The 24,879-nt window shown below is 43.5% G+C and overlaps 1 protein-coding gene across 6 annotated transcripts; it reads right to left on the bottom strand.

Annotated features, from left to right (window-relative positions):
- Positions 1-13,334: 13,334 nt before the first annotated feature.
- On the bottom strand, positions 13,335-24,424 carry ZNF3 (zinc finger protein 3). Of its 6 annotated transcripts, none has more exons than XM_054714918.1 (8): positions 24,304-24,424; positions 23,618-23,701; positions 23,035-23,137; positions 20,553-20,682; positions 19,274-19,412; positions 18,280-18,371; positions 17,872-17,998; positions 13,335-15,556 (listed from the first exon to the last, which is right to left on the bottom strand). In XM_054714918.1, exons 4-8 carry the CDS (start codon positions 20,589-20,591, stop codon positions 14,487-14,489), a joined length of 1,467 nt encoding a protein of 488 aa, XP_054570893.1. In that variant the 5' UTR covers positions 20,592-20,682; positions 23,035-23,137; positions 23,618-23,701; positions 24,304-24,424; the 3' UTR covers positions 13,335-14,486. The 6 variants fall into 6 exon arrangements, with proteins under 6 accessions (XP_054570893.1, XP_054570894.1, XP_054570892.1 ...); XM_054714919.1 differs by lacking the exon at positions 24,304-24,424 and adding an exon at positions 23,911-24,254; XM_054714917.1 differs by lacking the exon at positions 23,618-23,701.
- Positions 24,425-24,879: the final 455 nt, after the last annotated feature.

Here is a 24,879-nt window from a genome sequence, read left to right as displayed (position 1 = left end):
TGATGAACTGAGTGGATCCAGACACTCGAAGCAGGAACAGAGTGCGGAATCTCAGAGGGAAGGCAGGGAGGATGGGTGGGTGGGAGGTAATAAACCAAAGACCTTGTATGCATATATGTATAACGCATGGACACAGACAATAGGGTGCTGAAGATCTGAGGAGAGGTGGGCACGGGGGTGTCAACAGGGGGAAAAGGGAGACATATGTAATACTTTCAACAATAAAGAATACTTAAAAAAAAAAAAAAGTAAAAAGAGTGAATGAGGATCCCTGGTAGACTGAAAAGGACATGTTCCCAGGGGATTTGAGGTTGGCTTGGTCTGAAGATGCTTGTGAGCATTCCTCCCCCATACAGACACACAAGATGCTTTATGTTCATAAAGCACAAGACTTACAGTTACATTTGGATTTCAGGTAAACAATATTTGGGACATACTTCTTATACTAAAAATGTTATTCAATGTTTATCTAAAATTTTAATTTAACTGGATATCCTGTACCTTATCTGGCAATCCTACTTCTAGTATGAGTGGGCAGCAATGCCTCCACCCCTTTGTCTTTCTAAGCATGGTCATCTGATGAATTGAGGAATCTTAGTTACTTCAGCAAAATGTATATTTGTTGATGAGGTAGCAGCTTTGTGCATCCCAGGAAATACATCGTGACTTTATAAGTTCTTATAGAATAACCTCGAAGTGCTGGAAATGTGAGGATTAAAGAGGGCAGCAGCTCTTTCCTTGTAGCCCACCTCGGAATTCTCTTTGGTGGAGACTCTCAGCTACTCGGAGACAGGAGGGTCTGATCTATCTTGAGATGACAGTAAAAAATGCAAACAGCTGTTTCTATCATTTTAAATAATGGCTTAAATTCGCCCCATTTAGTCAATCCACAATGACTTAAAATAGTTCAAGTATATGATTCAAACAAGATTCTAGAAGATGAATAAACCAATTTTGACTCCTATTGTTTTACATTTCAAGTAATATGAGAACCAATATATTTTTACATTTCAATTATTTTTTAAATTGTAAATTATACATAACATAAAATTGGCCATATCCCTATTTTTAAAATATCCCTATTTCACACACGAGGAAACAGACTCAAGGCTTCCAAGGAATTAAGTGGTGGACTAGAATTCTCAATGAAGTTCTGTTTTCCTACACATCCAGGCTACCTGCTCATCTACTTAAGAGTCATGATGATCATTCTAGACATTTTGTAGAATGTTTCTTTTCCTGACCACAGAGATTAATGACATTTGCCTTTTCTATTTATTAACTTAGACCAAAGTGGCTAACCAAGAATGAGGTGAGCCAGGACCGGTTTGGCTCAGTGGATAGAGAGTCGGCCTGTGGACTGAGGGGTCCCAGATTCGATTCCGGTCAAGGGCACGTACCTTGGTTACATCCCCAGTGGGGGGCGTGCAGGAGGCAGTTGGTCGATGTTTCTCTCTCATCGATGTTTCTACTCTCTATCTCTCTCCCTTTCTCTCTGTAAAAATCAATAAAATTATTTAAAAAAAAAAAAGAATGAGGTGAGCATTCCACCATGGAGTGATTGTGAAGCAGCAAATATGAACAGAATATTTGATGAATCTTAATTCCACAGGAGAGAAAAAAAGTATCCCATCATGCAGGTTATGTTCTATCAGTGCAACAGTCATCCCCAGGAAACCCCCCCATTAGGGAAAAAGCCTATGACAGAAATGTCAACATTCTACAAGAAGATCTTGTAATAAATGTAATTGGGTTGCTCAGCCATTGGCAATCATCGGAAAATCCCCAGAGTAAAGAAATCCTATGTAAGTAGAAATCCTATGTATTTGACTGGGGAAACATGGCATCAGAAGTGCCACCTTGTAATGCATGTGAGAAAAATATACTGGAAAGAACCCCTCTGTGTGTAATGAATGTGGGGATGCATTCACTGGGAGCTCCACCCTTACTCAGCATTGGAAAATCCATACTGGAGAAAAGCCATTTAAGTACAGTGACTGTGCAAAACCCTCAAGGCAGAACTCTGACCTCATCATACATCAATAGAATTCATTCTAGTGAAAACCATATAAGTGTTCTATGTGTGGCCGAAACCGGTTTGGCTCAGTGGATAGAGCGTCAGTCCGCGGACTGAAGGGTCCCAGGTTCGATTCCGGTCAAGGGCATGTACCTTGGTTGTGGGCACATCCCCAGTAGGGGGTGTGCAGGAGGCAGCTGGTCGATGTTTGTCTCTCATCGATGTTTCTAGCTTTCTATCCCTCTCCTTTCCTCTCTGTAAAAAATCAATATAATATATTAAAAAAAATAAGTGTTCTATGTGTGGAAAAGCCTTTAGGAATTGCTCATGGCTTTCTCAACAGAAACAAACTGGAGAAAAACCTTATTCCTGTCATTGGTATAAGAAAACCTTTTGTTTTAGCATAGATCTCACCAAACATCAGAGGTTCCACACTGGAGAGAAATCTCATCAATGCAACAACAATGGGAAAATCTATCAGAAATCATCTGATCACACATCAGAGTGCATACTAGGGAGAAATCTCACACATGGATTCATTATGGGAAAACTTTATACCAGCCATAAAATCTTATTGTCCATCAGAGAATCCATACTGGAGAGAAATTTTATAAATGCAATGATGTGGGAAAGCTTTCTGCAAAGTTCAAACTTTATCACACACCAACCATTCACATTAGAGAGAGAGAGGGGCCTTGTGCATGTGTTCAGTGTGAGAAAACTTTTATGAGTAGGGATATCAACAAACATCAGGCTGTTCACACTGGAGAAATGCCTTACTAATGCAAACAATATAAGAGAAGCTTTTGTCAAAGTTCGAATCTTCTCACCCATTAGTGAAGTGATTAGTAAAGGCAAATGTTATTAATCTCTGTGGTCAGGAAATGTAACCAGTGATTGTGTCCTTATGACCTTATGAAAGTGTAAAAAGGCATTCCACATTACACAAAGGAACCTTATCAATTATCAGAGTGTCTACACTAGAGGCACTATGCATGTGGTCAGTGTGAAAGAACCTTCTGTCTCAGGAGGGATCTTACCAAGCACCTGAGAGTTCATCTAAAGCTGTGGTTCCCAACCTTTTTTTGGCCATGCCCCACGTAAGCATCTCTAAAATCCTGATGCCCCCCCTCTGACATATAATTCTTATTATTCAAAAAGTGAACTCCTATTCACATGGAGGAAGCCTAAAAGGCCATTAAATTGGTGTAAAGAAGCTTCCAAAGAACATGGCATCCATGAAAGAGAAAAATAGAACAAAAGGACAGTTGAAGTATTGGGGAAGAAACCACTAAGAAATTGTTTTTAAAAAATAATAATCTATATATATAAAAGGCTAAGTGACCGACCATCCATCTGTCCGACCAACCAAACAGTACATATGATGTGCACTGGCAAATTAAAAATAAACATTGACTCATGCATGCACAATGCATATAAAGCTCTCGCTGGCACCAATCGCACATGTGTGTTTTGATCTGTCATTGTCTATCGTGAATTTGGTTGTTTTTGTTGACATTCTGAAGCTGAAAGAAAGCATTCCTTGTCGACAGAATATGTCTGAAGACCAACTATATGCAATCGGCCATAGTACAAACAAGTTTAAAGTACTGTAAGTATTTGGGGATGTTTCAGACAGTTGTCTGTTAAAACAAATATGAGCCCTAACCAGTTTGGCTCAGTGGATAGTGTTGGCCTGCAGACTGAAGGATCCCAGGTGCAATTCCAGTCAAGGGCATATACCTTGGTTGAGGGCACTTCCCCAGTAGGGAGTGTGCTGGAGGCAGCTGATCGATGTTTCTCTCTCATCGATGTTTCTAATTCTCTATCTCTCTCTCTTCCTCTCTGTAAAAAAAATCAAAATATATATATTTTTAAAATGAGATCAGAGGATTCTGCTTATAGCAGAATGGTTAGGGAAATCACAAGGGAAATTAGTCAAGCACTCTGAAAGTTTTTTTACTCTTAATGTGGTATACAGGCAAATATTAGAATAAGTTTAATCAATTTATTGGTCATTGTTTTTATCAATGTTTTTATATCATGTTTTTGTTGTCTTTATATCATGTTGTTACTGTTTATTAATCAATTTATATATTTTCATATACACTTTACTAATTTTCTCTCATCTCTGACACTTCTATTATAGAGAAAGGGCGAACAGCGATATTAAAATATTTCTTCTAATTAATTTCCTTTCAATGTGCATGAATCCATGCACTGGGCCACTAGTAATAATATGAAGTGATATGAAAAAATAGCAAATAAAGTTTCAAAACATACAATAGAGAACTGAAATGCATAAATATGTCATAGTACATATTTATATATGGTATATGAGGCCCTTAGAACCATAAGAAAGACAAAAAATTCAGTTAATAACTCATTCTGAAATTGCCCTCCTTAAAAATCAAATTGTCCCACTGTGGGGTGTGTGCCCCACGTTGGGAATCCTACCTAATAATAGAGTAATATGCAAATTGACCGTACCTTCGCTACACCCACCAGCCATGCCCACCAGGAAACCGTTGCAGGGACACTGGGGTGCAGCTGAGCCCAAGGCCGCCACCCGGGGCCAAGCCCCGACCCAGAAAGAAGGCAGAAGGCGGTGGCCACAGCCAAGGCCTGGGTCCCCGGTGCCAGCAGAAAACTGGTGCAGGCAGCCAGGTGGATGAAGGTCTATTGCACGAATCTTCATGCAAATGGGCTGCTAGTCACTGATATACAGGGAAACACTGAAAGAGCCTGCAAGCACAATTAGGATTTTATTTTTAATTTTTAAATATATATTTTATTGATTTCTTACAGAGAGGACGGGAGAGGGATAGAGAGTTAGAAACATCGATAAGCTGCCTCCTGCACACTCCCTACTGGGGATGTGCCCACAAACAAGGTACATGCCCTTGACTGGAATCGAACCTGGGACCCTTCAGTCCACAGGCTGATGCTCTATCCACTGAGCCAAACCGGTCAGGGACACAATTAGGATTTTAAATATATACAAATATTTTTGTTGATTTCAAAGAAGGGAGAGAGAGAGAGAGAGAGAGAGAGAGAGAGAGAGAGAGAGAGAGAGAAATATCAATAATGGGAATCACTGATTGGCTGTCCGTCTCCTGCATGCCCCATACTGGGGATCAAGCCCACAACCCGGGAATGTGCCCTGACCGGAATCAAACTGTGACCTCCAGGTTCATAGGCTCAGCCACTGAGCCATGCTAGCCACACACACTGTTAGGATTTTATCTCATATACTAGAGGCCCAGTGCACAAAATGTGTGCACTGGGGGGGTGTCCTCAGCTCAGCCTGTACCCTCTCCAATCTGGGACCCTTGGGGGATGTCCTACTGCCGATTTAGGCCTGATCCCAGGGACATCCCTCTCATAATCCAGGACTGCTGGCTCCTAACCACTTGCCTGCCTCCCTGCCTGATTGCCCCTAACTATTCCCCTGCCAGCCTGATTAACCCTTTGCACTTGCTTTTTTCTCGAGCTGCTACCTATGCTAACCGTGTTGAGTCACACTTGACATCCGAGTGCAAAAGGTTAACACCTAACTGCTCCCCTGCCAGCCAGATTGCCCCCAACTGCCCTCCCCTGCTGGCCTGATCTCACCCCCAATTGCCCTCCCCTGCCTGTCTGATCACCCCCAACTGCCCTCCCCTGCAAGCCTGGTTGCCCCCAACTGCCTTTCCCTGCCTGCTTGATCACTCCTAACTGCCCTCCCCTGCCAGCCTGATCTTGCCCCCAACTGCCCTCCTCTGATGGCCAATTTGGTTCTGATTGGTCAGTTTCTATGCCAGTCAGCATCTCTGGGCCTATCAATAGGGCCTGATCAGAAAGACAGGGCTGATCAGCAGCCCCGGTGGAGGCCTGGAGAGAAATGGAGGTGCGACTGCTGCCCAGGCCCAGAGAGAGAGAGAGAGAGACGCAAGTGCTGATCAACAGCTGCCACAGAGGCTACGGATCAGACCCTACTTCTCTCTTCAGGCCTCTCTCCAGGCCTGATTCACAGCCCCCTCAGCAGTCAGTGCTGGGTCACCACGGCAACCCAGTGCTGACTGCAGGACTACTTCTGGTTGGTCAAGCCTCCAGTCATGATGGACCCAGGATTTTTATATATTAGGATAGTATATATGTTATGGTAGGCTGCTTTTTAAAATTAAAATATTCATTTTTATTGATTTTTAGAGAGAGGAAGAGAAAGAGAAACATTGATGTGAGAGCAAAACATCAATCAGCTGTCCCCTACCAACAATAGAGCATGCAACCCAGGCATGTGTCCTGACTGGGAATCAAACCAGCAACCCTTCGGGTGCACACAACGATGCTCAACCAACTGAGCCAACCGGCCAGAGCTATACCAGGTTATTATCATTTAGAATCTCTGCACCAGAGAGGGGCCTTATCCTATTCTATATAATAAAGAGGTAATATGCAAATTGACTGTCACACCCTCACAAGATGGCTGCCTATGACCAGGCCTGCAGGGGGGTTAGTGAGGGACAACCGAATGACTGAACAAACAGGCTGTGTGGGGCGACCAGGCCAGTGGTGGGGCCATGAGGGGCGACCAGGCCGGTGGCGGGGGGGGGAGTTGGAGTGACCAGACTCGGGGGGGCAGTTGGGGGCAACCAGGCCAGCAGGGGGGGGCAGTAAGAGGTGACCAGGCCAGTGTGGGGGGGCAGTTAGGGGCAACTAAGCCAGCGGGGGTGCAGTTGGGGACGACCAGGTCCGCAGGGGGGACAGTTGGAGGCAACTAGGCTGGCAGGCGGGGGGATGTAGTTGGGGGCAATCAGGCCAGCGGGGGGGGGGGGGCAGTTGGGGATGATTAGGCTGGCAGAGGGGGCAGTGAGGGGCGACTAGGCCGACAGGGGGACAGTTGGAGGACATCAGGCCAGCAGGAGGAAAAGTAAGGGGTGACCAGGGCGGCGGGGGGGCAGTTAGGGGCAATCAGGCCAGCAAGGGGGGGGCAGTTAGGGGCGACCAGGCAGGCAGGCAGGTGAGCAATAAGGAGCCAGTGGTCCAGGATTGTGAGAGGGATGTCCGACTGCCGGTTTAGGCCCGATGTCCAACAGTCGGACATCCCCCGAGGGATCCCGGATTGGAGAAGGTGCAGGCTGGGCTGAGGGCAACCCCCCCCCCCACCCGCCCCTCGTGCACAAATTTCGTGTACCAGGCCTTTAGTAATTGTTATAAAATGGGAGGCATCCTACATCAGGCATATAAAGTTATTCAAACTCTTAATCCAGGAAAACCTTGTAAGTTTGATGTTTCAAAAAGACTCCAACATTATGAATGTACTTGGTGCCACTAAATTATATACTTAAAATGGTAAAATTTATGTATATTTTACCACAATTTTTTAAATCACCAAAAAAGTATGGTATGCTTGGTGTATGCAATAAATACTATTTTTTACCAAAAAGAAAAAACATACAAATAAAAACAAATAAGAGGCTTGAATCATATTCTGTAACTGTGGAATCCATCTTTTGAGAAAATTTAGAGAATGTTAAAGACAGAAGATATTTTATGGTAGTTCAAAAATATATCTAAACTCAAAATTGCTCTTATAATAAATGGGATATTAGTCTTAAGAGTTTGTAAACACTCTTTAAAAATTATTTCAGGGCCCTAGCTGGTTTGGCTCAGTGGATAGAGCATCGGCCTGCTGACCAAAGGGTCCTGGGTTCGATTCCTGTCAAGGGCATGTACCTCCATTGCAGGCTCCTCCCTTGTCCGGGTCCTGATTGGGGCTTGTGCAGGAGGCAACCGATCCATGTGTTTCTCTCTCATTGATATTTCTCTGTCTTTCCCTCCCTCTTCCACTCTCTCTAAAAATCAATAGAAAAATATCCTTGGGTGAGGATTAAAAAAAACAAAATTATTTGAGGGCTGTTAGTTCTGTCTAGAAAGACACCATGGGATGCCCTAGCCCAATCGGCTCAGTGGCTAGAGCATCAGCCTGCAGACATAAGGGTCACGGGTTCGAATCCAGTCAAGGGCACATGCCTGGGTTGTGGCTCAATCCCCAAGTTCAGGTGCCACAGTCTGTGGCAGGGTTTGGACAGAGCCAGAGGAGCTGACACCACGGTTTTCCCAATGAGTTGCTCATAGCCTGCTCCCAGGGGCACCCAAATACAGGCTCCCTCCTATGGGGCCCATCCTGAGTCCACAGACCGGGTGTGGCAGGCAAGTGGGTGTCGTGTCTGGGGGTTAAAAGGGCTCCAGGCCAGGGTTGAGCTGCGGACTCCTCCAAGATCCACCATCTCAACACAGGGCCATATGTGTACTCCAAAGACTTAGTTACACGCTCATCTCCCTTCTGATCAGCCCCTCTGAGACCCCCCAAACCATCTTCCCTGCGGATCAATCAGCCCTGCCTTTAACATACTATGTTCTCTGAGCCACAGCCCACAGGTTTTTCCTGTCTAACCAAATCAACTACACCAATTAACATCAAGGACATAAGTGCACTGTTTCCTGTACTGGACATATCCATGAGGCAGACATTTTTAAATTTTTAAAAATTATCCTGCATCCCAGCTGAAGTGGCTCAGTTAGTGCATTGAAAGGTTGTCAGGTGAACAAAGAGGAGAGGGCATTCAGAAAAAAAATAGTATGTGTAAAGGCACAGAAGTACGCAACAATATTTGTTCCCGTCACTGCATCACTCCAGCGTAAAATACGTGAGGAATTTGGAATGAGAAGGGTCCAAGGAGGTAGGATGGGAAAGTAGGCAGGGCTAGGAAATGAAAAGCCCTGTGTCATGACAAAGAATATGAACTTTGACCTAGGGGATGAGGAGGGGCCACTGAAAGGTTTTGAGGTGCTGTCATCCTGCATAGGTATGAAGAATGGATTGGAGAAGACTTTAGAAACAAAAAGACCTACCCTCATGCTGGTGTCCAAGTCCTGAATGGAGTTAAGGATGGCCTAGGCCAAAGCATAAGTCACAGGAATGGGCAAGACAGTATATTGACAGACAAGCTGTATAGGTGAGAGATGGAGAAACAATGCATCCAGAACAATTCCCAGGTTTCTGGCGTGGCTGACTAACAAGTTGGTGTCAGCAACCAAAGCAGAGAATACACAATAAAAAAATATGCCTATGGAGGAATATAAGAATCCTTTATCATTCCTGGAGAAACCACTCTCTGACCATATTTCTCTTTGTATGTAGAAAATAGTCTATATATTTTTTTCCACCTGCCCCTCGGGTCCCTTCTTGCCTAGACTCAGTCCATATAATTTTTTATTCATTTCAAAATCTTCAGTTCTTTGCTGACATATTTAAAATAGTGCACCTGACTGAACTTTCTTTTTTTTTTAAGTAGAAAAAATTTAAACTCTATAAACAATTTAAAAGAAAGAAAATATCTTTGGATAGTTTTAAAAAAACAATCATTTAATTTAATTTTAAAAAACCCTCACACAATTCATTAAGCCCTAGCCAGTTTGGCTCAGTGGATAGAGCGTGGGCCTGCTTATTGAAAAGTCCTGGGTTACCTGACGGGTTTGGCTCAGTGGAAAAGTCCTGGGTTCAATTCCGGTCAAGGGCACATGCTGGGGTTGTGGGCTTGATCCCCAGTAGGGGATGTGCAAGAGGCAGCCGATACATGACTCTCTCACCATTGATGTTCTCTCTCTCTCTCCTTTCCTCTCTGAAATCATTAAAAATATATTTTACAAATAAAAGATTTAAAAAAAAAGTATTTGTCATGAAAACAAAGGCATGGATATAAGATTAAACAAAAAGTACCATATTAAGATATGTATATGTAATATAGCCCACATAAAAAAAAAAAAAAAAACTGCCCTAGCTGCTTTGGCTCAGTGGATAGAACGTCGGCCTGTGGACTGAAGGGTCCCAGGTTCGATTCTGGTCAAGGGCGTGTGCCTTGGTTGTGGGCACATCCCCGGTGGGGGGTGTGCAGGAGGCAGCTTATCGATGTTTCTCACTCTCTATCCCTCTCCCTTCCTCTCTGTAAAAAATCAATAAAATACATTTTAAAAAAATTAAGATGTTTTTCTCCATCAGCACTCAGTAGCTTACACTTCTGTCAGCTGAAATGTTCAGATAAAAGCAGGCTTTTCCCTTACTTGGAAACTTATCACATATCCTTTCTCAGAATTACTGAGTTGGATCTCAAAGAACAGGTGTAACTTGGGGTGCGTGGGGTAGTTAGAAAATTGCTTTTGCTATGACTGATGGTGTCCTTGGGAATCTTGCTCATCCTCCTCATTTCAGAGATAATACAAAACCACAAGCTAACTGCAAGGCTGAAGCGTACAAGACAGAATTCAGCTTTATTTTAATTTCCAGCAATCAGAATGCTCAACAGTGGAATTGTCTGCTTTTGCCTGGTGTAACGAGCCTCTTTTCCCTGAAGATATTACAATAGAGAATGAATAGTCATCTGTCAGGGGTACTATTGAAAGTGTATGCAGAGTTGGAGTTTGAAAATGGTTTCTCAGGCCCTCTTGGACTTCCATTTTTATTGATTGGATGTGAGGAACTGGAGCAAGCTATGGGTACCCTGTTGAGGAAACAAGCTCATGGTCATGAACGGAAGTTGTGCATGTGGCCGTGTTATAACCTTGCTATTTGATGTGACACAATTCTTTGCTTGACTAAATCTTACTCAGGATCCTGAACCTTCTACACCCACTTTAGCAAGTCCCCCATCCTCCAGCATCGCAACGTCATAGCAACGTCTAATCACCCTGGCCTGTCTTCAGCAAGGATCCTATTAGGTCAGTTTAGCCCAAACCCCTCTTACCCCTGAATGTTTCCTCTTAGAAAATTTTCACCCACTGACCCCCACCTTACTCCTTAGCTATAAATTCCCACTTGGCCATGCTGTATTCAGAATTAGGCCAGTTCTTTTGTTGGTTTTTATCCTCACCCGAGGACATGTTTTCGTGCCTTTTTTCTAATTGATGTTAGAGAGGAATCGGGGGCAGGAGAGAAACATTGCTTGGGTACCTCTCCTACTTGCCCTGAATAAGGATCGAATCCAAAACCCTTTGGTGCACAGGATGATGCTCCAACCGAGCCACCTGGATGGGCAGGGCCCAATTCTTACTGAGGTCTCTTTCTCCCTATTGCAATAGTTTTTAATCAAATCTGTTTTTATTGTTCTGCCAGTTCTGGCTTTTCACACATTTGATTTTCAGATGTGTGAAGAGGAGCACTAAGAGTTAAGGCCAGACATTTATGTGGCAACCAGTTCAATGAAAGCCTTGACTACATACAGCTAAGGAGTTTGAATTTTATTCTATAAGAGCAGCCACTGAAACATTTCATAAAGAAGCGACAAACTGGGTATAGTGCTTTGGGGAGTGATTTGTAGTGAGAGAAAATAAAAGATATCAATCCATTAGGAGACTATATAATTCAGGGGGGAATGAAGACCTGAACTCAAGTTAACAGCAACGGAAATGAAGAGGAGGAACTATATAGACTGCAGAACCATAACTGACAGGACAAGATTATTGCCTAGATAAGGTTCTCTTCAGAGGTGGGTGCCTCCCCATCTCACATCCAAGCCATCTACCTGGGGCCCAGCCTCCACTAAGTACAACCCTGATCTCATTGTTGTATCTCACTGGGCAAGTCCAATTGTTTCCTTGTCTGTAAAATGGGATTATACTAACAACTGCCTTACACACAGGTCATAGTGAGTATTAAATGATTTAATGTATGAAAAACATTTGGAAAGGGGCCAGGTAGAGTATATGCATGTCATCACTTGGAAATCCCACTTCCTCCATGATCTCAACTCTGAAAACTTCCCCTCTTATCTTTCACACTGCATGCTCACTGAACCTGCACAGGATTGATGTTGGTTAGATGTAGGATACAAATAATTTAAAAACGTACAAGTGCACTAGCCGGTTCAGCTCAGTGGATAAAGTGTCAGCCTGTGGACTGAAGGGTCCAGGGTTCGATTACCGTCAAGGGCACATGCCCAGGTTGTGGGCTCCATCCCCAGTAGGGGGTGTGCAGGAGGCAGCCGATCAATGATTCTCTTATCATTGATGTTTCTCTCTCTCCCTCTCTGAAATCAATACAAATATATATTTAAAAATAAAAATTCAGAAGTTATGACTCTGAGAGGTTTGCAGAAATTTTGAGAGGGGGCATTGATGGGGAAGACATACCTGATTTGAAACACATCATTTGAAACTTTTAAGAGATCCAAGTGTAAATGCTCCCTGCAGTCTGCTGGAGACCCAAGACTGGAGTTTGGGAAAGATCAGTACCACACGTGCAGATTTAAAACTTATTTGCATTGAATAGTGGAGGCCTTGGAAATAAATGGGTTCACCGAGACACGAGTATCATATACATTAAGGACTGCTCAATTAGGGATTAAGAGGAATTGATGGGAATAGGAATAATCAGGGAAATTAGGTGAATAAAATGTTATGAAAATAGTTTGAGACCTTTTCAAAAATATTTCTCATGTAATGGCCTGCACAGTCTCATGTCCCACTGAAAGGGTCTGAGTCATGAAGTCTTATGGGACGTGAAGGGCTCAGCATCTCGGCAGAGAAGGGGCTGACCCTTCTTGTTCAGGGGTCTTTCCCAGAGCTTCATATTAAGTGGCCATACTCAGGCCGACCCCCAACCATCCTGCCTAGAACCTCTTCTTATTTACCACATATTACCTATAGGACCTAGCTCACGTTTATATATATATTTAAAGAAATTTAGAACACATTAGGTGATCATAATACATGATCCAAAATTCTTCAGGGGCTAGAGTTTAGGACATTTTCTCATCTTCTCCATTAGACTTTTTTGTTAGCATGCAACAGAGTGAGGATTCACAGAGGGAATGGGGGGGCGGGTGAAGTGGGAAGGGATTAACCGAAGAACTTATATGCATATATGCAAAACCAATGAAGATAATAGTGCAGTGAAGGCTTGGGGAGGAAGGAGTGAGGAAGAGGTCAATGGGGGGAAATAAGGGAACTGCAATTCTTTCAACAATAAACTTAAAAAAATATATCTAAATATGCCCATTGCTACCCAACATTCAAGTAAGCTCTTATCAGGGATCCCATGCCCAGTAACCTTTCTAGTTTTAGCTGCTGATTTTAGTATCATACCACACAGAATGATATGGAGCACAAAAAAAACTGTATGTAGATATGAAGGTAGGAGAGATTGTGTAAATGATGGAATAGTCTGTAGTAGTATCTAGAGGAATATAATGGGAATCTTGAGGGAAAGAGGTCACATATTGTTGGCTGTAAAAATATTTTTTAAGGTTAATTTTTAAAGATTCCATTTATAGTCACTGTTTAAATTAAAATAAACTTGGCCCCTACACAAGAACACACTCCAGCCCTTCTTCTGAAAAACTATTCTGTTTAATAGTGCACTTCATTTATGCTACAGGATGAGCAGTATTGGGAAAGCATAATGAGGTCATCCCTTCAGCTGGTAAATCCAGGAGCTCCATCTTAACCCAGCAAGGAGCCCTGCCACCAGGCACAGGCCAGAGCCTTCCTTCTCTGGGCTTCGCTATGTTTGCATTCATACTCTGCTGTTGAAGTCAGAGGTGGGGTCAGAAGTTTGGCTGCTAGAGCCAGATGTCACAGGTCATAGGTGACAGAGGGCATGGCGAGCTGGCTGAGCAAGCTCCTTAAAAGCATCCTTAAGTCACTAGGGTTTGAATTAAATAACTTTTTATCACAGGAGTGGTGAGAGGAAGAGGGAGAGAAGAGGAAAGAAAACAAAGACTAATGCTAAATGCTTTTGATCCATTTCCTCATGTTAGACTGACTGATTAGCTGTACTTCCCAATTAGTCCTGGGTTCTCCAACAAAATTGCCAGAATACTTTCAGAAACTCCTCACCCTCAAATAACAAATCCCTCATCACCCTATTTCCTTATCAAAACTTAAAGCAGGATTAGAAACAGTGGCTTCCACATGCAGCATTCTTTCCCCTTTCTTTTGTTAACAGCTTGTTAGTTACCTCAACGCATTTGAAATTCCTTTTCCCTTTCTTAGCAAGTAACAGGACCCAGAACATTCTTTCCACTGCCACCTGTGCTGAGTATACTGACTCCAACTAGAGGAATCCTTAGAATTTTACTCCTACTGTGCTTCCACCTTCACCTTGGTAAGAAAGGCTCCCATGGTGTGAGAAATATGATCTAGTGCAAACTCCCTTCCATAATGGAAGGTGATTGGTCCCAGAGCTTCCCTCTATTTCCAGCACTTAAGCTGCTGCTTGCCTCCTAACTTTTTAAGGCTGGTATTGTTCCTGGGGAAACTGACCAGGATGCTAATCATTGTGCCAGGATGATTTGTCCAATTTTCCCCATTCTCTAAAGTGAAAGATTTGCATCAGAAGGGACACATCCTAAGTTGTTCATACTTTTATAGTAAGGCAGGGGGTCTTCAGACTCAGAGGAAGTGAGAAAAACAGGTGTGTGGCTCTCTTTCATGTAGACTCTCTGATATTTAATTCAGCAGTAACTCTCAGAGAACTTTTGCTCATTCCTATTACATTCAAAGGCTTCTCTCCAGTGTGAATTCTCTGATGGCGAACAAGAGCTGAACTATACCTAAAGGCTTTCCCACACTCATTACATTCATAGGGATTCTCCCCTGTGTGAATTCTTTGATGCTGAATAAGGCCTGAACTATAGGTAAACTTTCCTCCACATTCCATACATTCATAGGGCTTCTCTCCAGTGTGGATTCTCTGGTGCTGGTAGAGGTGTGAGCTCTGGCTGAAGGCCTTCCCACATTCATTACATTCATAGGGCTTCTCTCCAGTGTGGATTCTCTGGTGATGAATGAGGGTAGAGCTTCTACTGAAGGCTTTTCCACATTCATTACAAGCATATGGTTTCTCTCCAGTGTGGATTCTCTGATGATGAGTAAGGGTGGAGCTCCAGCTAAAGGTTTTCCCACACTCATTACATTCATAAGGTTTCTCTCCAGTGTGGATCCTTCTATGTAGAATGAGAGCAGAGCTACAACTGAAGGTCTTCCCACAATCATTACATTCATAAGGTTTCTCTCCAGTGTGGATTCTCTGATGCTGAATAAGATGGGAGCTCTGGCTGAAAGCCTTCCCACATTCACTACATTCATAGGGTTTTTCCCCAGTGTGAATTCTCTGATGTTGAATAAGGTCTGAAGTTCGATTAAAGCTCTTGCTACATTCATCACACTTATGGGGTCTGTCTCCCACAGGAAGTCTCTGATGTGAAATAAGGTTGGAACTCACAGTGAAGCTGTTCCCAAAATCATTATATTTCTCACTTCTCTCTATCATAGGAGTTAGCTTTTCCTCAACTGTCACTTGACCAAAATCTTGTATCTTCCTATGCAGTTTTTCTCCAGAAGAGTTCCCCAGCTGCCTGTTGAGACTGACTTCTTTTTCATAGGCTTCTTCAAACTTAAGACCCTGAGAAATATCCTTTTGGAATCTTCCCAATAGCACCCCATGTGATTCTGTATCTTCAGAAATTTCTTGGTCATGCTCAGTTCTGGTCTCACCATCTGGCACAATACAAAATACAAACATCACTGGTTCCTTGTGGAAAAATCAAAACCAGAGGACAGGATAATCATGGGCATACCTCTTACCTGCCCAGGCTGTGTGTAGTAAGGCAAAATAAGAGGAAACAGGGAAGGAGAAAGGTAGGAAGCAAAACTGAGATACCAGCTAGAATTATAGAGAAAATTGGATTGTAAGGAGAGAATGGATCAGGTAGAGGCAGGGAAGAACATGTTTAATGAAGTGAGAAAGTCTTTGGAGAGGTTAAAGACTGTAGATATAATTTGGGAGATGGTGACTACCAGAACTGTTTAAGAAAAGTGTGGAAGGTGTTGAGAAACAGTAGCAGAACAGGAAGGAACACCAAGGTTGAAGTCATTAGTAACCCCCTACAGCCCTAGGTCACTGGTCGGCAAACCGCGGTTCGTGAGTTGACTGAGTTTGCCGACCACTGACCTAGACTCTCGATTCCAAAAATTACAGGCTGTTGTTATTCCTTGTGATTAGCCCCTATCCCAGTGGTCGGCAAACTCATTAGTCAACAAAGTGGCAAACCGCGGCTCTCGAGCCGCAGTTTGCCTACCACTGCCCTAGGTGAAAAGAATAGTTGTTTGTAGCTGTGCCACGTATGTCAAATTCAGGAAATAGGCAAAAGTCCATTTGTGGGCCTTAGGCCTAGAAGGCTATGCTATGATGTGAGAATATGTAAACAATTTCCATATTTGATTTCTCTATTTTCACTGTCTTAAGAGTTTCTAAAGGGAACTTCACACATAAAAAATAACTATAAACGGTCTAGATGTTAGCATTTTTAGGCTGTCAATAAAAAAAGTGTTAGGATCAGAAATAGATATTTATCCCTCACTTGAACAGGTACCTTTCAGAATCTCTTCTTTATTTTTAAATATATTTTATTGATTTTTTACAGAGAGGAAGAGAGAGGGATAGAGAGTTAGAAACATCGATGAGAGAGAAACATCGATCAGCTGCCTCTTGCAAACCCCCTACTGGGGATGTGCCCGGAACCAAGGTACATGCCCTTGACCGGAATCGAACCTGGGACCCTTCAGTCCGCAGGCCGACGCTCTATCCACTGAGCCAAACCGGTTTCAGCAGAATCTCTCTCTTCTTAATTTCCTTCAAACCCAGGACCCTCAGCTCTTCCTCAGCCTAGATATCATGTCAAAATACAGAAACGGGAGCCCCGGTTGGCAATGCTCAGTGGTTAGAGCATCAACCTGTATAACAGAGGATCTTGGGTTTGATGCCCAGTCAAGGGCACATACCTGTGTTGAGGTTCGATCCCCGGCCCCAATCAGGGCGTGTTCAGGAAGCAACCAATCAATGTGTCTCTCTCACATCGCTGTTTCTCTCTCTCTCCTCTTTCCCTCTCTTCCCCTCCCCTCTCCCTTCTATATACTCTAAAAAAGATCGATGGGAAAAAATCCTCATTCTTCGGATGAAGATTTAAAAACACACACAAAAAAAAACACACAGAAATGGGAATCCTGCTCATCGGAAAAAACATGGGACAAGGTTTTATCCTGCTCATATCAAGCAGGCCCAGAGCTCAATCCCAGACCTAGGATCTGCAGGTTATAGAAAGGAAATGTCAGGGAGGTCTCAAATAGGAGTTAGGAAGACCTTCTGGCACTGCTCAGGAAAAAGTTTTCACTAAAAATAGGAAAGAGACAAGGAATTAACAGTCTACAGACTAAAGGTTAAAAAGACAATTGTTCCCTATACCAAATTAAAATTTCTACCAGAGCAGCAGTTGCATTAGATCATGAACAAAGCAACAAATCCCTAGAGGCAGTCCAACAAAGAAGGGGAGGAGATAGCGTTCCAGATACACAGAGTTCCAGAATGTTCACCTGGGCACAGACTAGTACTTCACACGTTCAGGGATCCCAACTTGCTAATCTTTTGGAAAAGTCTCTGGATTATATGTTAAATTCTAAGAATAGCATGGGAAAAAGCATATTTGGACTTAAAAGACCAGGGCTTGAGCTGCCACCAACCCCTATAGGACCCTGTGTAAAACATTTAAGACCTCTGACCTCTCTTTCCTCACCTATAAAATGAGGATAATTCTTGCTACTTCCACTGCCGTTACTATGAGGATTAAATGAGTATATATGAAACCTCTTTATAAACTGCAAAGTACTGTACAAATGGGGTTACTATTATTACTGTCAGAATTTTCTGAGACTAAGTCAGTCCTTAGTTAATTATTTTCATTGACTCAACTGTTACTAGCAAATAAGGAAGCAAAGAAATGTCAAGGGAGTTTTATTGAGAAAGCATAACTCCTTACCCAATGAGAATACATTCCCATAATTCTCCAGCATCACATCTCTATAGAGATCCCTCTGAGCAGGCTCCAAACGCTTCCACTCCTTCCGGATAAAGTAGACAGCCACATCCTCAAATGTCACCAACTCCTGAAACAACACATTCCTGCATGAAATTTCAGGGTGAGGGTAGGACTGGCAGCACACACACACACAAAAAAAAATTTGGGGTGAGGTTGAGTAATATTTGAGAATCTGGGAAAAGGTGATTAGGGTGAAGAGAGATGAGAGTCCAAGAAAGTCTTACTCAGCATGAAAGGACCACAGTCCTGATGGAGTGAATTGTGGCTGGGGCATTGAATGGGATGTTGCTGTACCAAAAATGTCCACAAAATGGGAAAGAAAAAGAGGATAAGGGGACCACAGCTTACCTGAGACTTGGCCTTTAGGAGTGCAGCTGCCAGCATCTCATCCCCCAAACTGTCCTTGTTGGAAAATTCGGGAACTTTTGAGGAAGGAAGATCTGAGAACAATAAAAGTGTCTATGAGTGAGTCTATCTGCTGCTGTCTGGCCTCCCAACTTACAGAAAACTCATAAGGTCCTGGGACAACCTAGGACCCACTCCTCTGACATTTCTAAGTTCACTTCCTCTGCAGCTACTAAGGGTGTTATAACAGGTACATTTAGTGTGAGCCCATCCTAAAGAGAGATGTCGAAAGCCCTATTGAGCCGAAACCGGTTTGGCTCAGTGGATAGAGCATCGGCCTGCGGACTCAAGGGTCCCAGGTTCGATTCTGGTCAAGGGCATGTACCTTGGTTGCGGGCACATCCCCAGTAGGGGGTGTGCAAGAGGCAGCTGATCGATGTTTCTAACTCTCTATCCCTCTCTCTTCCTCTCTGTAAAAAATCAGTAAAATATATTTAAAAATAAAATAAAAATAAAGCCCTATTGATTCTTGCTCTCCACTCTGCCCTCAGTCCCTTCCTTTCTCTCCAGTCACTCTACTCTCAATGAAAGTTGCCCAGTCCTATAATTAGTGATGAAGTGTTCTTGTCCATTCTCCCAAACTTGGACAGAAACACAGGCTGTCCTGTTCATATTCCTTCCATCATTCGCTACATCACTGAATTCAAACTATTGCATGAAGTTCTCTTAGTCCAGAGGAAAACTAGGAGCTTTACCCCATCCCTGACTGAAGACATAACACTCCATCCCCCAGATCTACAAATCCCAAAACACTATCGGCTGCTACAAAGCCCCTAGAAAATGGAATTTGGTGACTGTCACAGTTTCTTAATCTTTCACAAGGAACCCACAGACCTTAATCATATCAGGATTCTAACAGTAATCCTAGTATCTGAAATTTCAATAGATGACTATTGAATGACTGAATAAAAGAATAAATTAATCCCCTATTCCATACCACTCTCAAGCAGGGACTGAGGTTCCTGAGATGCATGATCAGCCTGAGTTTCCATGGGTAAGGCCAGAAGCTCCTGTCTCTGGTCTCCTATTTGCAGACTCAGCAGGAAATAGGTTTTCTGAATGAGAAAGAGGAAGCACTGCAGAAGCAAAAGTTCAAGGTTAAAAGATTTAAAAAAACACACAACCCATCTCCTCAATACAGAGAGGGGAACTAGCATTTTAGTTAGTACCCAAGAACAATGAGAGAAAAACGCAGCAACTGGGGCTAGTCTTTAAGACCCTGGTGAATATATATACTCCTACTCCCTGTAATGAGATTATAGGAGAATCACTAAAAGTTCCTCGACAATATCCTACCTTTGGCTCCACACAGAAACTGAGGGGTATTTATAACAGCAAAAATTGGAGAATACTAGTGCCAAATAATTATATTAATAGAATGAAATACTAAGCAACTATCAAAATGAAAAGAATCAGAATAAAGTGAAAAAAATAGTACACATATAGATTGCAAAATCATACACATTTTAAGAATATTTGGGGGGAAAAAAAGAGAATATTTGGGTCCAGTCAGCATGGTTCAGTGGTTAAGTGTCAACCTATAAACCAGGAGGTCATAGTCCGATCCCAGTCAGGGCACATGCCCGGGCTGCTGGCTGGATCCCCAGTGTGGGCATGCAAGAGGCAACTGATCAATGATTCTCTCTCATCAATGATGTTTCTTTCTCTCCTTTCTGCTCTGAAATCAATAAATATATACTTAAAAAAATTTTGGGGGTAATGGAGAAAGCTATTTGTTTATAGAGGAGGAAAAAAAACCTCATAACACTAGAATTGGCAGGAGAAAAAAACCCTTCATTAAATTTCTAGCTGTTATATTAAATTTAGCTGTTATAATTAGAGGAAAAGGGACCACGAAAGAGCACCCAAATAACAGAGACCAGAGAAACTTAATGAGTACTCTCTCTCATTTAAAAAACCTGGGGAAACAACACCTGTTTCACAGAACTAGGTCAAACAGCTCTATTAAATTAAATGAGATAAATTCTTCCTCCCTTTCTTTCTAAAATGGTTTTCTGCTTTCAGTCCCAGTCATAGGTGGGACACTGTCAAAGAACTTGAGCCCTTTTTGTGGTCTTCCTGAGTCTCATTACAGGGACTGGGTGTATATATTTATCCAGATCTAAAAGACTAGTCTCAGCCCTGGCTGCTTTGGCTCAGTGGTTAGAGCATCAGACCAAAGGTTCAGGGTTCAATTCCTGGTCAAGGGCATGTACCTCAGTTGTGGATTGATCCCTTGTCCAGTCAGGGAGCATGTGGGAGGCAACCGATCAATGTGTCTCTCTCACGTGGATGTTTCTCTCTCCCCTATCCCCCTTCTCCCTCCCTTCCATTCTGTCTGAAAATCTGGGGAAAAAAATACCCTTGAGTGAGGATTAAAGAATAATTTTATATATATATTAATAATTTTATACATATATGGCTAATATGCTAAGTATCCAACTGTCCAGGTAATGACGTCACGTAGCAACACCCAGCTTCCTCTCCCTAGTGGCGACTAGCATCCTTACAGTTTTTTTTAGCCCAGGAACACGACTTGCTTTATAGCCAGGTGCAAACATTTCACACTTTAACTAAATGTCTGGGAAGCGTTTTCCCATGCCTCATCTCATTTGATCCTCACAGAAGTCCTGGAGTAGATAGATAGGAGACTCAGTGGAATCCTATTTTCTTTTCATTAGCCAGAAAACGGAGATCTATAAAGTTTAGAAACTTGACCCGACTGAAAAGAAACGGTGGACCTTGAAAATGACTTTAGGTTTTCTCACTGCGCAGAATATAGTTAAACACTGCTGCAGTTAAATGTTTTAACCTTTGTTCTCCCTGTATGATCTACAATAATAATCTGCTTCATGTTGATATTTACTGCTGTGTTGCTGACAATTACCTGAAAGAGAAGTTGGGGTACTTCACTGGGCTGGAAAAAGTTTAGCTACATCAGAAGGCAGGTCTAATTAAGCAAGTTTATTCTATATATATAAAAGGCTAAGTTGATTCACACATGCATGATACATAGAAAGCTCTCGCTGACGCCAATCACATGCGTGTTTTGATCTGTCATTGCCGGTTGTAAATTTGGTTGACACATCTATTATAGAGAAAGGGCGAATAGCGAAATTAAAATATTTCTTCTAATTATTTTCCTTTCAATGTGCACGAATCCGTGCACCAGGCCATTAGTAAGTAAATAAAAGATTAGTCCCATTTGCTATGTTTCCTCTCACTGAGAAGGTAGCAACCAACTTTCTTTTTATCTCCCTTCTCTTCTAATACATTTCCTTGGGTCAGAATATAAATCCCTGAAGCAGGAACCAATACTTTAAAAAAAATACAAGATTACTGATTACTCTGTTTTTATCTCTACTAATGTCCCTAAATCCCCAGCTACTACAACAAGCAAAAGAGATCTTTTCTCTGGCCCTAGTGAATAAAATGTAACATTAACACCTAATCTAAGGTTTGATCTCAGGTAAAAGTTTGCCTTCACTAAATACTGTGGCAAGAATCAACAGATCTAAACCCTGACGGGGTAGCTCAGTTGGTTAGAATGCCATCCCAATACACCAAGGTTGCAGGTTCATTCCACAGTCAGGGCATATACAAGAAGCAACCAATGAATGCATAAATAAGTGGAACAACAAATCATTGTTTCTCCCCTCCCCACTTCCTCTGTCTCTTTCAAATAAATAAACAGATCTAGAATAGATGCAGCAGCCACCCGAGCATCCTTATCCTCAAGCAAGAAAAAAACACACACAACACCCTGGATTTTGTTTACAGTCCCTCTCTTTACTTATTTGCTCAAATAACAAAACTGAGTGCCAACTATATTGCAAAGCTCTACTAAAAGGAGTAAAAAGCCAGGAACAATATTTGCTTTATCATCACAGACTGCTGCATTCACACAGGCATAAAAAGGGGAGGGGCCCGGTCTGAGAGCCACTGAGAGTTCAGAGAACTCTAGTCTTTGGGCAACAAAGGGGTATAAAATGCTCACTGCCAACACCATTACACAGTGAAAAGCACTTAAAAAAAAAAAATAAATATATATATATATATATATATATATATATTAATGATTTCAGAGAGGAAGGTAGAGGGAGATATAGAATCATCAACGATGAGAGAAACCTGCACGACCCTACAATCTGGGCATGTGCCCTCACCTCCCAGTTCATAGCTCCACGCTCAACCACTGAAACACACCAGTCAGGCTGAAAAGCACTGAATCAGGTATGAGCCAGGCCCACCAGCTCAAGGTGGGTAACATACTCTCTTGCACTAACACTCTCCCAGCTAAGTCCCTTTAAACAATGTCTCTCAGAGCTAGCCATCTCTTTGTTCCTATCAACCAACTTTACAATTTCCAGGACTGTTTTAATAAGCACACATCCCCAATAAACTAGCTCTCCATCCAAACTCTTCTTAGGAAGAAAATCAGAGGCTCTGACTCCAGAGACAAAGAGCACTGCTCCCTTCTCACAGCTGGGTTAACCAAAGCTGGAACTCAAAGGCATATTGTTGAGAACAAGTCCCCAGTGTCTAGCTAGAGCAGTAAACAATGTTTCTCGTAGAAAAAAAATCTCCATTGTGCTCCCACAGCTTCAGGTGCTCCACTGCCAATTCCTCTTCCTGGAGCTGCTTCTGGGCACTGAGAAAGATGACCTGGTGGTGAAAACGAGCCATGGAAAGCTTTACCTGCTGTATTCTTTCCTGCCTTCTTTGGAGCTATCTCTCGGCAGCAATTACTGGGAGCCTCTGTTCAAGTTCCTGGGAATTCTGACTTTAGTTGATGCCAATGCTGTACGATTAAGGGGAAAAAAGAAAAAAAGCATTTTAAATACTCACATAAATTCCACTTCTAATCTAGATATTTACAGATAAGGGGGTGGGGGGGTGGAGGAGAGACGCATGGTAAGAAATACTAATTAAGACCACAACTGGTATTTGCGTTGCACCCTGAAGAAAGCTGAAAGGGAACTGAAAGTTCTCCAGGTCTACCTCCCATTCAGCGTAAGGAACATCTTCTAAAGTTCCTAACATTGTCAGCTAACTTGCTAGATACTCTCAATACTTCAAATTCACAAGGGTGTCTTCTGTTCCCCTGCTGCACAGCTTAGCCAGCAGATGGTAAGCTGAAAATCTAAGCCCTTGGACCTTCACCTTACAGAGGCCTCGTGCCCTGTGGAGCTTCGGTGATAGAATCTTCTTCCACACAATTGTTCAAAACCGAATGATGCCCCCTCTCCTCAAACATCTCTTCTTGGAGATAAATACCTACCGTTTCTCTAATTAGTCCATCAGCTTCATGTTCATCATCCTCTGGAAGTTTACACATGCCCTTCAGAGGGTAAACACCGGATCTCTGTTCAATCCCACGTCAAGAGCGTATCAAATTAGGGATATAATACAGTTACAAATGGGAGCCACTCACCATAAAAGACTCGACTTACGGGACGCCAGAGGATCACTCCCATAATCTGAGTCTGCACTCCCTCCCAGACCTAGTTCTAACCGTGCACACTTGGAAGAACTCCTTCTCTAACCCTAAAACCCAGGAAAGGAGAATCAGACCTCCTTTGCTGCCGCAGGCGCGAGTAACTGTGTAAACCTCCATTAAAAGCGTCTCGGAGAACTGCCAAGTGAGCGTCGCTGTCAGCAGCGGTTTTGAAGACAGGGACCCTCCTACAGCCACAGTGGAACTTTTCAGGGCTCGAGCCGGGCGCTAGGTCCCACAACCAGAACCGGAGCCCCTTTCTCCCCTCCCGTGCCGGGTACCGCCCGGGGGAAGGGCGTCCCTGGGGAAGCGGCGTCGGGGACCGGCTGCGGGCGAGGGAGCGGCGCCTTCGGCACCCCGCTCCGGGCGGGCTTGGGGATCCCTCGGGCCGCAGCGGCGCGGACACCACGCCCTTCCCCGGCGACCACAGCCTCCGTCTCACCGCGAGCCCTGCGGGCGGCCGGACTCACCCTGGAGGCAGGGACGGAAGACTTGGGGGGTCCGGACACGGACCAGGCCCCGCTGGACACTGTCACAGACCCACACACCGGGGACAGAACAAAGAACGGAAGCTCCTCCGTTTCGCTTCCGGGTCGGTCCTTTTTTTTTTTTTTTTTTTGCCACCACTACCCCTTGCCCGCCCCCCACACACCTGTCTCCTCTAGGAATTGGGATGTCTCCGCCTCTCGGTGGTTTACTGACTGGGCTCTGGGGCCTCACGCCCCGCCCGCCGCGCTCCTCCGCCTCAGGGCGCATGCCCAGGCGCCGCTGCCCGGTGGAGGGTGCGAGGCGGGGCGGTGGGGCGGGGAGGGTGGAGCGGTGAGGATTGGCTTTCGCTCCGCGCACGGTCTCCCGAGGGGCAGCCAGCGGCGGAGGAGAGCGCCCGGCGCCTCTGAGCGACCCGGTTCCCAGCGGAGCTGGAGTCAACTGTGGAAGGATTCATCCATATGAAAAAAATCAATTTCCAAATTAAGTGTATGCTTCCAAAGTTTTCTGTTTGTGTTATATGGGAACAGGGCAGGACGCCGCAAAATATCCCACAATGC

The sequence above is a fragment of the Eptesicus fuscus genome, chromosome 4 (genome assembly GCF_027574615.1).
Source record: "Eptesicus fuscus isolate TK198812 chromosome 4, DD_ASM_mEF_20220401, whole genome shotgun sequence".
In the NCBI taxonomy this organism is placed as follows: domain Eukaryota; kingdom Metazoa; phylum Chordata; class Mammalia; order Chiroptera; family Vespertilionidae; genus Eptesicus; species Eptesicus fuscus.
The sequence above is the reverse complement of the archived record's forward strand: the minus strand, read 5'-3'. Positions and strand labels throughout refer to the sequence as shown.